Below are 15943 nucleotides of genomic sequence, written 5' to 3' on the forward strand. Positions count from 1 at the left end.
ACGGGGGCTAAATCGAAATTCTACTAGTAAGCGACCGAAGTTATCGGTTATATCTATAGAATAAATAAAAGGTGCCCTATAGAAGCTAAAGTTATTAAAATTAAGGAATAGATAAGATACCTTAATATAATATATATTAGAGCTTTCCTTAGTATTATAGGATACTATCGAATCTAGATTAAATAGTTCGCTATCTTAGTAAAACCCCTTATAGACCTACTAAAGAAAGAAGTCTATTAGGAATAGGGAGACGAATAAGTAAAAGCGATAGCTGCCCTTAAGGAAGCTATTACTAATCTAGTCTTTTTAGTATCCCTCGACGTCGGCCTAGGAAGAAGAGATATTATTCTAATATATAATGCTATTTTGCTTAGCTAGGGGGCAGTCTTAATATAAATCGTCGACGGAAAGAGGCGCCCTATAAGGTTTAAAAGTAGAACGTAGTTATTAATAGAAACTAAATACAATGCGATAAAGAGGGAGTATAGGGCTATATTAAGTGCGCTTAGGAGACTAAGAATATACCTATACGGCGTATATTTTATCCTAGAAACTAACGTATAGGTCCTAGTTAATTAACTAAAAGGTGCCCTTAAAGACGTCCCTAGAGCTATAGTAACTCGCTAAATAAGCTATATTTTCCTCTTTAACTTTACTATATAATACGTCGAAGGTAAGAAGAATAGCGTAGCCGAAGGACTCTTAAGAAAGCCTAAAGGACCTTTTAATATATTAAATAGGGAAATAGAAAGCGATATTAAAGAATTTATAGACTTCTACTTAAACGTAGTATAAGGGACTAAGCTATAAGGGGACTACTTAAAGGAATCGAGGATGATTACGAACTTCCTTTAAACGTTAAAATAGCTAGAGGGCCTTTCTAAATAAGACTATAGGAAGCTATATCTAAAGAGTCTAAGTTTCTACGTTAAAGATTAAAAGCTTTAGCGACTCCTTAGGAAGGAAGAAAGGGGACCTATACTAGTTATAGATAACCTAAAAGAACGGAAAAGGATTATCGTAAAGTACTACGCGTAAATAGGGCATAAAGGACGATAAGTTATATATACGTTCGTAAAAGATAGGTATTAGTAGGCTAGCCTTTAGAACGATATTTACAGCGTAATCTCTTTCTATAAAGAATACTAATACTTTACGACTAAGAGACCCTAGGAAGTTATAACCGCGACCGCGCCTAGCTACCCTATAAGTAAGATTTACTTTAATAGCTAGTATATACTATCTAATTATAGGTATTCGTACCTTATAGAAGTATAAGACGACCTTATTAGATAGGTAGAAGTAACCCTAGTTAAAGAAATTACCGCGGGAGCTATAACTAAATTTATACTCTTTATTATTTATAAGTATAGCGTAATATTATACGCTATAATCGATAGAGGGCCCGAAATAAAGAAAGACTTTAAGTATATCTTAGAGGATATAGGCGTTAAAGTTATCTAAACTTCGGTATATAATTTAAAGGCAAACGCGGTAGTAGAATAAGGGTACTAGAGGTTAATAATAGCGCTTATAAAAATAGTAAAGAAAAAGGGTAAGTAGATTAAATACCTTAACTAGGTAATCCTTATAGACTAAATAGTAGTTAAAGAGTCTTACGGAATATTAGCTTTCTACCTATTATATAAATAGGAACTAGTACTACCTTTTAAGGTAGAATACCCGACTTAGCGATTAATCGACTAAGATAAAGTAAAGATAAAAGAAGAATTATTTAAAGTATAAGTACGAGTTTTAAAAAGGAAAGAGAAAGATATAGAAGAAGCTAAGAAAAGAGTAATAAGATATCGGAATCGATTCATAGAGAGGACGGATAAAGCTAATAAGTATATAATAAGGAAAAAAAGCCTATAACTTAGAGACCTTATCTTACTATTTAATATAAGACGATTAAATAATCTAGGGAGGTAAGCTAAGTATTAGATAAGGTAGAACGGTCCCTTTTAAGTAGTATCGCGCTCGGAGTAGTCTAGGGCGTATAGGATTAAGACTCTAGATAGAATTATACTTAATAAGATAATCCTAGGAGAGTATCTAAAAAAGTTTAAGAAGGATAAGGAAGGTTAGTAGTGCTCTATTAAGGACGACTAGTTACTCTAGGATAAGATTACTCTTAATAAGAGGAGGAAGGAAGAAATAATAGATAAAGTAGATAATTTACTACTCCTACTAAGTAGAGAAGCCTTAGATTAAATAGTACTACGGTCGCAATAACTTCTTAACGAACCTTAGAAGGATTAAAGCTAGGAAGAGGAAGAAGAGCGACTATAGATACCTAAGAAAGGCCTAAGGTATACGATCGAGGTTTAGCTGCTATAACTTAGTAAAGTAAAAAAGGATCTCTATGCTAGAGCCTTAAAGACGCTAATCTAACGAGAAAAGGAGGAGGTAAAAAGGAGCTAGGGAGGAAAAGGCGGTAAAGATAAAAATCTATAACTATCGTAAGAAGTACGCTAGAACCTAACTAATAACTAGGATACCGTTTAACTATCTAATCGAAGGACGACTATAGTAGCTAAGATATTTATAAGTGCCCTACTTACTACCTTATCGTTTTAAATTTTCTACCTAAGGCTCCCTAAGTAGATAAAGATAATACTTCCTACCCTTCCTTAATAATAGCCTACCTTCTACTACCTTAAAGAAGGCGAATAGAGATATAATTAAATAATAGAATAAGAAAACGAATGTTCTTACTACCTACCTCCCTTAAAAATAGGAGTTTTTACTTTATAGATAGGGACGTCTATTCTTTATTATAGAGGGGGAGACCCGCTATAGCGAAAATAAACGCGCCTATAAGATAAATTTTAATATATTTTCGACTTACTAAATTAAACGCGTATTACCTTAAGAGAAAAACTTTTACCGCTAAAGATAGCGACTAAATAAGGCTACCTACTCCCGGTAAACCTATTATAGACTACTATAAAGCGAACTTAAAGACTATCTAATTATTACTTAAGAGAGAGCTCGTTAAACCTATATAATCTCTTTTTAGGTAAGACGGGCGTAAGGTTAATTTCCTCCCCTTCCTCTAAATCCTTAGTAGGACTAAAGGGATTAGGGATATTATAAAGAAGACGAGGGGCGGTCTTATTATTAATATACTCGTTATAAAATTTATTAGTCTTAAGGTCGGTATAGAAATTATAACTATATATACGGTTAGCGAATCTATTAGGGTCGTAAGTAGCCCTATAGTATTTAAGGAAGTGCCGCTATTCGTAAACGGGCGCCTTAGTCGAATCCTAGATATAGTTAGCGTAAGAACCGCCGGCAGTGCCTAGAAGAGAGATATACTTATAAAAAGGAAATATAACGTACTTATAAGCAGAAGTTATAGTTATTTAATAAGTTCGAATATACCCTTAATAAAGGCAAGGATTACGAGTTCTATATAAAGCAATTAGGACTACTTAAGAGTATTCTTACCGCCCTAAACTAAGCTAAGAAAAGAAGTATCTACGCGGATAAGCGATTTCTATAGGGATATAGGTTACTAGCCGACGTTTATAATAAAGGGCATAGAAGACGATTTAATTATACCGACCTAGCGTGCTCTCGAGAAAGTAAGAGAGAGGGGATCGACCGCGCGCTTTAACCCTAACGATATCGGGAGCTTTTAACGGAACCTATAACTAAAAGGCGATTTCTACGTAAATTAGAAACCCTTAGTAACCGATATTATTTCTACTATAGACCTAGGTCTTAAAGTAACTATAGATCTATAAAAGAAGATAGTTAGAATAAGCTAAGTAAGATTAGATAAGTTAGATAGTCGTTACTTAAAAGTACTTTATATAAAGAGGAAAGACCTCGGTGCGATAATTCTAAGTAAGAAGAGTAGTAGTAACGAGGGAAGGTCGTAAAAGAGCAGTTAAAGAGAGGTTAACGATATCTAGTAGCTCTTTAGTTTTAAGTTTAGCGGTCTTATAAGATATAATAAGGAAGAAGAGGCAATCGTAAAAGGAGAAGATAAAAGGTAGCGGTCCGGAGAAATAAAGAAGATAGAGGAGAGAAGAGGAAGAAGAGGAATAGAGAGAGTAAAGAGGAAAAGAAAAGGGCAGGGATTAGATAGCTCCTTAATCGATAACTAGTAAAAGAAGCTATTTAGGCGTAACCGCTAAATACGCCCGAGACTTTACTACTATAGAGGCCGGCTAAAGCAACTAATAACCGCGCGCTTTAATAACTATTTATTCCTCTTACTATACCCTCCTTCTTCCTTCCTTCTTCTTCTTTCTATATATATATATATATATATATATACTAATGCCTTCCTACTTATAACGATCCCTTTACTAATATAACTCCTATATATATATATATACCCTCTTAGCCTCTTAGCGTTATAACTCGAAACTACTTACCTAACTATTTAATCTTAGCTTCTCCCTCTCTTTCGCTTACTCTACCCTTTCCTAAGATATAGCGGCGAACCTAAATAGCATCCTAGGCCCGGCTATAGACCTCCCTAAGGATACCGCTGTCTTCTTTAGCGCACTACTATTTAGGAGTAAGAGCTCTATTTTACCTACTTACTATAGCGAAGTTAAAGTAAAAGGCAGCGAAGGGCGCTTCTACGCTAAAGACGAGGAAAGGTTTATAGACTAAGACCGACGAGACGTTTATAGGCAGAAGCAACCTCCTTAGTACGTCTATAGAGATCGTTAGCACCCGATACTAACGGGCCCTATTAAGCGGCGGGATATTACCCTTAAAGACGCTCGGATAATATATAAGGGCGTTAAAAAGATAAACGGATTCGCTAGGAATAAGGCCCGCTAGGAAGAGTATATCGTCGACGTATATAACTTTCTCCGTAAAGCTATCGATAAACGATAGGCTACGAGCTTTAGCCTTAGCGCGATAATTAAAATCTTAATAAGAGGTATTAAGAACGTAGTATACCCCTTACCTTACCCGCTATCGGTTTATACCGACTACTAAGGGGAACCTATCGAAGATATAGAAGATAGATATAAGAAGTACTATGAATGCTTAAATAATAAGGAGTATTTAATTAAGTTTACCGCTCCTACCTTCGACCTTAGTTACTTTACGTATAAACGAAGGTATATAACTAGAGTTATTAACTTTTTAGTAGGTATAAACGAAGGGGGACTCTATTAGGGGGCGTTCCTTTAGGACTATAGAGAAGGAAACTTAGTCGTTTTTAATGCTTAGAAAGAGGGACGATACGCTAGACTCTATACGTTCCTATAAGTATAGCGGTAGTTTCTTTATATCCTCTAAGTTCCTTATAACTTTACCTATATACTAGTCCCTTATACTACTTAGTAAGAAGGGTAGGAATACGGCTACTTAGCCTTAATAATAATCTAATACTAGGTTAGAGGCATAGTCGGGCTATGCCTTAAGATAATTAAATAGCGATACTTAAAAGTTAAAGTAATTTTAGAGTAAAGGTACGGAGTAATATAAGAAGCCTTATAGATAGACGAGATCTTATACCGAGACTAGTATTTCTTTAAGCTAGATAAGAGGATAAGTATAAAAGGCTACGTTAATAGGCTAATATATAGAATCTAAGCCGTCGCGGCGAACGAGCTTAATTATACGTAAGCGATATTATAGGGCGGTAGAGTTTCCTAGTAGTTTAATAGCGGGGTTAGACGATTATAAAGGATACTATCTAATTAAGGTCTAACGACTTTTAGCGGAGTCTTTCTTATAAGGATTCCTAGGAGCGAGCGGATTTACCGATATAACCGTATTATCTTAGGAGACTAGGAAGAATAAGACCTCTAGGAAGTCCTAGAGGTAGTTAACCTCTTAGATAGGCCTACTAGATAGAAACTACCGCTCTAAAGAGACGTAGAACTAGCTTATATAGCGAGGAAAGCGAGAAAGGAGCTATCTACGCTAGCTGCCCTTATAGGGCAACCTAACCCGATTACTTAAGCTACGCGCGGTTTCTTTACGAAACTTCTCCCTAAAAAGACCCTTAACTATTTAATTACGCCGATAGGAATCGAGAATAGACCTAGTCCTTCGTTACCTTAAGCGTTAACTAAATCGAGCTCCTTATCTAAACTAAGTAGCCTTTCCCTAAGTGACCTCGAGATAGGATCCCCGCCCTAGAGCCTATAAAGGAGAGAGCTAAGCGCCCTTACTAGTCCCTTTATCTACGTAGAAACGACGCCTTTATTCTCCCCCTTTAATATATAGCTAATTAGGCCTACTCCTCGCCCGCTGCTAACGGCTCCTCTAAACGTACGAAGGAGCGAAAGACTCGTAACCGCTCCCCCGCCGATAACCCGATAAGGAGCTAGTAGGGAAGAAAGGCAGATAGCCTAGCTGCCTACTCGCCCTAGGACCCCGAAATTACTAGGCGCTCGGTTAATTACCCTAAGGCCGAAGACTCTAGTAACGCCTATAGCACGCCCCGTTACTCCCTAGAAACGAAGTATAGTAATAGCTTCTCCGGCTATAGTCCCTATAAGGTTTATACTAGGCTTTAAACCCTCCTAGGTCGAAGGAGTTAAAAACCTAGGAATATATTAGAACCACCGCTAGGATATTAACGACTATAATTCTATATATTTACGTAGGACTACTAGTAACGCGATAACGATTAGCCTATAAGACTCTATAGCTTATTTAATCTAGCCGTACCTAAAGCTATAGACCAGTAAAGACGCTAACTACTTTATTTCCCTAACGCCCCTAGGAATAATAAGCGCGAATACTTAGAAGCGTATATAGGGGGCAGTAGATAATTATTTAAAGAAGGAAGTGCGCGAGTAAAGATAGGAAAGAGCTAAACGAGTAGCTCGTAGGTAAAGGGAGGAATAAAGGACGTAAAGAGAAAGGATTATAGTAAAGGAGAAAAGTTCTGTCGACGGTTTATTTGCTTACTTACGTGCTTAGGAAGAGAGCCTTGCCCGTTATTATCGCGCCCTTTCCGTTAGTATCTTAGGTCGGAAAGTCGCTAGGAAGGAGTTTAACGGGTAAGATTATACCCCTATAGACATTAGCCCGTTAAAGGGATAAGACCCCTAGCACCCCCCCCCCCCTAACTTTCTTCTAAGTATACTTAAAGGCGTTATAAAGACCTCGATTATCTAATTAGGTATAATCCTTAATTATAGTTAATTTAAATTTTTATTTTTCCCCTTTAAAGTAGATGCTGCTAGTTACGCGACTCTAGTAGAAACGAAGAGGTATAGAGTAAAGAAATCTCTAAGACTCGTATTTATAACCTAAAGCCTATAGAGCTATATATAGACTAAGTAATTAGATAATTACGTAGTTAATTACTCTACTAATCCTTTGCTACGTACTACGCGTGCTTTAGGTATATGCCCTCGTCCCCGTTAAAATAAGTATATCGTTCCTTATCTCTTTATCCTTTTAGGATATACTACTAATAGTATATCTAGTTATATACTAAAAAATTATTCCTAAAAAGCCTCTAAGCGCGCTACTCTTACTAAATATATCGACTTAAGTAGAGATCCTACTAATATACCGTGCACTTAATACTTTAAGGTAAAGAAGATAAATTATTAGATAGCCGAAAATTCTTTACGCTATAATAATTATATTACTAGTAGTCGTCCCTATTATAATAGTGTTTTAGTAGCCTCTTTTTATAGGTATCTTTTAATTCTTTCTATACGTAGTAGCTAACGTATTTCTTTTAGTAACTAAATTATTAGCGGAGTAGTATAGGCTATATTCTAAAGAGGAGGAAGCTAAGGAAGCCTTATTAGAGCTTTAGGTATAGCTTACGAATCTTTAGTCGTAAATATCTATTACTATTAATCGTTTAGCTTATATCTAGAAGATTTAGAATTATATAAAGGAAAAGAGTTCTAAGTTATTTCGTCGTAGTATCTAAGAAGTAAATACTAAGGATAGCGTTTTACCTACGCTTAATACGTATAAGTATTAGGTAGTAAATAACTTATAATCGTTAGGCGTTCTTAATAAGGTAAATTAGTCTTTATTTAGTATTAGTAAGGAGTTTATAGATCTTAGTCCTTTAATCCCTCCTAAACCTTCTAGTAAAATTATTAAAGTAGAGAGCTATAGTAAGTTAAGTGCTTAAGTAGTTCCTAGGTATTTTCCTCTAGTCTATATCCCTTTTACTTAATAAGGTATTCTTATTACTAACCTTATTTTCTTATATTTAGTATTTATTCTACTTTATATTCTTAATTATTATTAACTTCGATTTTTTCCTATAGTTTAGCGTTTTATAGCGCTAGTTCTAATAATAAGATATAAAATATTAGGTATATCTATATTATTATTAGTAGCGAAAGTTTATAGTTAACTTTTAAAATAGTTTCCTTAACCTTAAACGGTCTAAGTTTCTTAAAATCTAATTTATTACTTAGTTATTTTATTTTAATATTTTATCGTATAAGGTAGACTATATCTCCCTCTTAAAAGATTAGTCCCTATAATCCTTTCCGATTATAGTAAGTAGATATTTATTCTCTAATAAATTAAAGTTCTTATTATATTTCTTTATATAATTTTTATAGCTAATCTACTTATAGTATCGCTCGTTCTACTTATAGTCCTTATTAATTAACCTTAAATACTTCTAGGTTATATCTATAATTAGTATATACTAGTAAGAGCTTAGTTATTTTTATAACTAAGCTATTATAAGCTAGTTACGCTATTAGTAGCTATTTAACTTAATCGTTTTATTTATAGCTAATATAGTATCGTAAATATTATTTAAGCGTTTAGTTAAGTCGTTCTATTTATCTATCTATTTATAAGTAATAAGCTATACTAAGCTTATATTTCGTCCTGAATTATACTATAAGAGCTTACTAAAACTTAGCTATAAATATACTTCCTTTATTAAAGATAATCTTATTTAGTAGTCTATAATTACTAATAATTATTCGTAGGAATATATATACTAGCTCTTCTATATTACTTACTTCTTTATATAGTAAAAAATACCTATACTTTATTAGTCTATTAGTAATAACGAATATACTATCGTACTTAATATTAGTTATAGGTTCTTTCGATAGTAATAGCTTTATAATATAGTTAAAAGCTATTAAATCCTATAGTTTCTCTAGTACTAATAGCGGTTATAATTCTCTATATAGTTTATATCGTTTAGCTTTACTTTATATATAAAGTTCGTATTCTTTAATAACTTATCGTACTACTTCCTTAAGCTATAGGAAGTTATATTATCGTTTAATCCGTTTTATTATTCTTTAGATTCCTTAGTATCTATATATTAGATATTTATATATATCTTATATAACTTTATCTCGTAATTCTAGTAGTATTTAGATTTTATTTTTATATATTAGAACTTCTAAATATTCTATATTATATCCGTTTAGTACTTTATATTCTTTTATCTATTTTAGGATCTTTTAGTATATTAAGTTATTAGGTTATACTTTAAATATTATATTTAGCTATTATTACTAGTAGTTCCTATTTTCGTTAATTTCTAGGAGCTATCCTTTCGCTATAAGTGCCTTTATATTATAGTTACTTTATTAACTAAGGGTATTAGCTCGACCGTTTTTTATTCCTTTTCTATAGATTATTTTATAGTCGAATTCTAATAAATATTCGGCCTATTAGATCTATCGTCCGTTTAACTATTACGTTATTATAAAATATAAGATATTCTTATAATCTATATAGACCTTAACTTTATATTTACTTTTAAGAAGGTAGTATCGAAATTCCTTAAAAGCTTAAATAATTATAAGGAATTCTTTATCGTAGATAGGGTAATTAAGTTCTACGCTATATAGCTTTTTTAAGTAGAATATAATTAGTTATAGTCTTTCTTTATTATCTTTTTATCCGATTTATACTCTTAGAATAAAGTCTAATATATCGGTTTCGAGTTTAATTTATTATTTTAGATTAAAAGTAGTTAAAACTAGTTCTTATATAATCGTAGTTTTAATATATTTAAAAGCTTTATTAGCTTTATCGTCCTATATAAATTCTTTTTCCTTCTTTATTAAGTCGTATAATAGTACTATAATTTTTCTAAAATCTTTAATAAATTGTTAGTAGTAATTTATAAATCCTAAGAAACTTTATATATCCTTAACGTTCTTTAGCGTTAGCTATTCTTTAACTAAGTTAATCTTATCTTATTATATATATATCTCTCTTAGTAAGATCGTATATTTAAGGAAGTCTACTTCCTATATATAGAACTTACTTTTCTTTAGTTTAACTAATAACTTTATATTCTAAAGTACGTAGAGTACCTTATAGATATATTCCTTATATTCTTCTAAGGTATCTAAGAAGATTAGGATATTATTTAGATATACTACTATAAAGATATCTAAGTATTCGCGTAGGATATTATTAATTATCCGTTAAAAGGTAGCTAGTATATTTATAAGTCTAAATAGTATTACTAGATATTTAAATAGTCTAAATTTCGTTTTAAAGGCTATTATCTATTTATATCCCTTTTTTATACGTATTAAGTTATAGGCGCTTTTAAGGTTAAGGGCTATAAACTATTTTTTACTATATAGTCGATCTTATAGTTCTAATATAAGCGGTAATAGTATTCGGTCCTTTATTATAATATTATTTAAGCGTTTATAGTTAATAACTAATTATAGCTTACCGTTTTTCTTTAAAATAAATATAACTAGATAGCTTACTTTAAATATTAATATTTATATATATCCTTTTTATAGATTCTCGTTAAGGTAGTCGCATAGCGTTTATAGTTATATTTCGTTTAGGTTATAGATTTTATAGAACGTTAGCGTTATTTTATCCTTAAGATAAATTTTATAGTCTTATTAGCTATATGTAAGTAACCTTATCTTAAGTTCTTCTTTAAAGAGTTTATTATATTTCTAGTATTCCTAGGGGATATTCTTTATTCTATCTTATAGGCTTTATTCTTTCTCTTAAAAGCTAGTTTCTCTTAACTTAAGCTCTTTATTAATTTATTTAAGGTCTTTCCTTAAAGTAGTAATAACTTTTTAGATCTTTATATTATATCCTTTATTTTATTTATATTAGATACTAGGTTATATAGCTATATTAAGTAGTATATAGGTCTTATTAGTCGATTTTATTATATCCGCTAGTTCGGTTACTATTTTTATCTATATCGCTAAAGCCTATAATAATTTACTTAAACGGTTATCCCTTTTATCTTATTTAGTAGCTAAATTATTATAAAATTTTACTTTCTCCTAAATTTACTAGTCTTAGAAACTTACGTCTTCGTCCTAATATAGCTAGCTAGTTTTCTAGTTAATTAGTAGGTTACTCTCCTATGGCTATAGAAGCCTTAATATAAGGTTATATTCTTTAATATCTATAATATTAAAGTTAACTTATTTATCGTGGCCCTAGATATTAATATTAAGGTAATTAATCTCTATATTAATAATTCCGTTATTATAGTTAAAGGCCTCTCCTTCGATATTTATAAGTTTATATAGATCTATCTTATATCTTTATATAAGTCGGTAACGATTAATAACTTTAGGTAAAACGTAGTTACCTATTACGCTATAGTCTAAAAGTATATATACGTAATATCCCGCGATTTAAATATCTAATACTATTTAGTCGCTATAGCTTACCGTTACTATATATAGGGTCCTTAGATCTTATTATATTATGCTAGTTTATAGCCCTTTTATAGATAGTATACCTCGTTTTTTACCTAGTCCTTATTTATTTTATTTAGGTATTCTTCTTTAATTTATTATTAATATCGTTTCTTTATATTTTTATTATATAGTATTATATTAAGGCTTAAAAGACTAATTTCTTATAGTTAATTAAAGATTTCTTATTTCTTAACGCTATATTGTTTATATTATATTACTTTATAGTTAATTATATACTATACTTTATAATTTTATTCGTTTTTATACTAAAGGTTAAGTTTTCGTTTAGCGTCTTTCTATTTTTTCTATAGTATTTCTATATCGATTCTTCCTTAGTCGAATATAGCTTATAGCCTTTATACGTACTACTAATAATCTTTTAATATACTATTATATCGTTTATACTATACTTATACTTTTTCGTATTTATAAATTCTATAGTTTAGGTATATATATTTATTATAATTTTCTTTATTATATTTAACTCGTTATATAAGTCTTTAAAAGATTAAGGGTTTAGATATCTTAAAGCGAGTAGCGTTATACTATTCCTTTATTTTAGTATATCTATAGATTTTATATATCTCCAAAAGATATCTCGTTAATAAACTATAATTATCGCGGTATTTAAGTAGCATACTATAATTAGGTTCTAATAATATAACTTAGTCGTTTAGGTAGCGTTAATCGATTTTCTAGTAGTCTAGTTCTATACTTAGGTAGGGTTTCGAAAGTACTTATCCTTTAAACCTAACTAAGAAGGCGTTATATCGTGCCTTTATCTAGAAGTATATTATATAATCTAGGTAAACGTATAATATCTATAAAATATACTTATAGTACTTATAAGTAAGTAGTATTTATAGATTATCTTTAAATTCTTCTTATAGTTACTATTCTTATTATAAAGCTATAAAGGTATTAACTATAGCGATAGCTATAATATAGTCTCCTTTATATAGTACCGGTTAATATTAAATTAATATAGCTTATTAGTTTTCTATAAGAATTTAAGGTATTTATTAAGTTCTAATTTTAAGTATTTCTTTAAATTCTTTAAAGTATAAAGCGTATTCTTTAATTATAGTATTTTCCCTTAGTAGCGAGGGTAGTAGTATAAGTTTATTCTTATCTTCCGTTTCTCTAGGTATTTCTTATTTTTTAGAGCTTATATCGTTAATACTTCGTTATTCCTCCTTAGGTTATTATCCGAGTTTTATAAGTATAAAGGCTATATCTATATCTTCTTTATTATATTATTTATAGACTACCTATCGTTATTATTAATTTTTATTTCGTATATCTTCCTAGAATCGTTTACTATTCTTCTTAATTTAGTCTTAAGAGACTCCTTTAAGATAGGGGTATTTTAGTTCTATAAATTTAACTTATCTCTATATTTTAGGATCCCTTTATTATATTATTATAAGGGTCTTCTTTAATAGCTTTAGGAATTATTTAGTACCGTTTTTATCGCTTAAGTATACTATATATTCGTCGTTATAATATATAGTCTAACTAAGGAGTTTATACTTTAGTTCCTATCTATTAATAGCGTTTAAGTATTTCTTACCTTTTAAGGCTAGTGCCTAGTAGGTTTTCTTCTCCTTATAAAGTTATCTATATTCTTTAAAGTAATATCTAAGTTTCCTATAGTTAAAATACTTTCCTTTACTTTTCTATATTATATCTAGATTTATCTTACCTAGGTTAGTTATATAGGCGTAGGTAATAGGAGTTTCGCGCTTCTTCTTATAGTTAGCGCGTTAGCTAAAGTTATTTCTATAAGAAGGGTTTTAGTTTCCTCTTCTTTATTTCTTTTATTAGCGTTATATATACTATCTATCGTCGATTTATACTACTATAGTAATATAGTCCGAGAGGTTATTAGGTTAATTTTCCTTATAGAGCTCGTCCTTAACTTCTTCTTTAAGCCTATCGTAGAATCGTAATATAGGGGGTTCGTCGTCCTAATTAAGCTTTAAGGTAACTTAACGGAACTTCGTAGTATAATCCGATACTAAGATCCTTTATTAAAGTTCTCGAAGTTTTTATTTAGCTTCTTATTCCTCGTTAGTTATTCCGAATACCTTTATAATAGCTTCTTTAAATCCTTAGAAACTAGTAAAGACTTTATCTATTTTATTATCTTATTACGCTAGTTAGTTATCGAGAAAGTCCCTTATAATAGGTCTAAACTAAGCGAGTACCGTTTTAGATAAATAATTTCCTACGTAGAGTACCTTTTTAACTAGGTCTAAGAGTTTAATAAGGTAAAACCGGTAGTAGGCTTTAAGTTAAGTAAGAAAGTCTCGAAGTATACCGTAAGTACCGTCGAATAGTCCTAGCTATTTTAGTTTAACTACTTCTCTAAGGTCCCTAACTTATCTATTACCTCCTTTATTCTTAAGTAACTATACCTTATATTAAAGGGTAATAATCTCGCGCATTATATCCTAAGGCGATATAGTAGCTCTAGAGTTAGTTAATCTAGCTTACTATATAAGTATATTAATAGTTACGATATTACTTAGAGTAACGTAGTATTATACTAAATAAGAGCTTTTAATATATAACGACCGGTATTATTCCTAAGGGATAAACCTATTAAGGGGTTTATATTAATAGATATAATAAAGCGTGGTTTAAGTAATAATAAGTATATTATATTAGTAATAAGTCGGAGGTTATAGACTATAGACTATAACTAAGTAATTAGAATTAATGTGGGTAGGCACCTGCGGCAGCTGCTGCAATGAGACGGTACTAGGGTTAACCTGTGATGTTGTATTCGTCTTGTTCTCTATCTAAGGAGGCAGAGGCCAGCGTGGAGAAAGGGGGCACGCTGCCCTCAGCCGCACACGTGACCGTACGGGTCACGTGCCAACCATGGTTGGTCACACCACTAGATAGATACATTCCTACAGGTAGGCAACTCTTCTTTTGCTGTGAGAAGCACAGCAACACCTTGAACAGGTCTAAAGGATAGTAGCGTTAAGGCCGTGAAGGAATGTGCCGTGAGGGCGTGTGTCATTATTGCCAAAAGTGGGTCCGACGTCTTGTTCTTAGCTGTAGATATCGGGGAAGAAGTGAAGGGTCTTCCTGATAGGAGCAATCATTTGATCATAGGGATAAGGAGCGGTTAGGAACGTTGTACGTATCCTTCGACTCGAATTGTCAGACTATTGGTATCGATGAAGCGTTCCAGGGCTCGGTTTGGTGATGCTTTCGTCATTGCATCTGCTGGGTTGTCTGCGCCGTTGATCCAACGAATATCTGTTATCTCTCTCTTCTCGTATGACTGGCGAAGGGCCATGATATCAATCATCAATCGTTTTCCTTCGTCGTACCGAGCTTGACTAGGCATTCGTAGAGAGTACGAATCCGTACAGACGATGAGAGGATAGGAGGAAGGTTGAGTCGTTCCGTAATTATCTTCATAGTCATCGCAAGGGAGATGCCTATGTCGAATCCGTTGGCCATACCGTAGATCTCTGATGCTAGGACGCTACGGGTAACACGTTTGCACTTTGTTGAACTCCAGTGTACGATGTTACCACTAATCTCGAACTGTTTTTCTTTGTGGTTTGTCTCGTTAACGAGGGTAATGACGAATCCTAGTTGGGAGGATAAGTCCTTGTTGTTTGCGAAAGAACCATCGGTGAAAACCATCAGCTTTGCAGTAGCTAGATCAATTGGTTTGTACGTGAGGCCACGTAGTTGGTGATCCATTTGCCATTGCAGTCGCTTGTTCAAAATTGCGTAATCTTTATCCTCAGGGGTCTGTACTTGGGCGGCGACTGAAACATCGAAAGAAGCTTCCGGTTGAGCAATTGAAGCAATGTATGAGGCTCGCGCTCGTTCCTCAACGTAGCGCTGGTGACGATCAATTGCTTTAGGGTCAATGGTGGTCATTTTGCTGCTTGTCCCTTCTGTTGAAGTAAAGGGATCCTTTCTTAAGGGGGTTATTATTCAGCAACGTCAGTCTTGCACCATTAAAGTCAACCGTTGTTCCGTATGTGATGTCAGTCTTGGGCTTGGAACGAAATTCTGCCTTTTGTAGCTCTTCTTCTTCACGGGTAGAAAAGTTGTTCGTTCCAAGGATGAGGGTGTCATCAGTTTGCATTCAACAATACCGAGCGTGTCAGGGCCAGTATTCGAAATCAGTAGGCAGGAGTCATAGGTGGAGGTAGACATATCCAGCTTTTCGAGGTGATGCTGCTGATATGTGCGGAACCAATGGACTCCGGCTTCTGCGATACCGTACAGGGGCTTAATAACAC

The 15943-nt window shown here is 32.5% G+C and overlaps 1 protein-coding gene across 1 annotated transcript; it reads right to left on the reverse strand.

The window, feature by feature from the left end:
- Positions 1 to 14802: 14802 nt before the first annotated feature.
- On the reverse strand, positions 14803 to 15575 carry HRG_11827 (polyprotein; the record flags this gene model as incomplete). The annotated part of the gene is made up of 2 exons (XM_044870297.1): positions 14803 to 15019; positions 15055 to 15575. The coding sequence occupies 2 exons, from the start codon at positions 15573 to 15575 to the stop codon at positions 14803 to 14805; spliced, it is 738 nt and encodes a 245-aa protein (XP_044714593.1).
- Positions 15576 to 15943: the final 368 nt, after the last annotated feature.

This window comes from Hirsutella rhossiliensis, assembly GCF_020360975.1.
Source record: "Hirsutella rhossiliensis strain HR02 chromosome Unknown scaffold00023, whole genome shotgun sequence".
NCBI lineage: Eukaryota > Fungi > Ascomycota > Sordariomycetes > Hypocreales > Ophiocordycipitaceae > Hirsutella > Hirsutella rhossiliensis.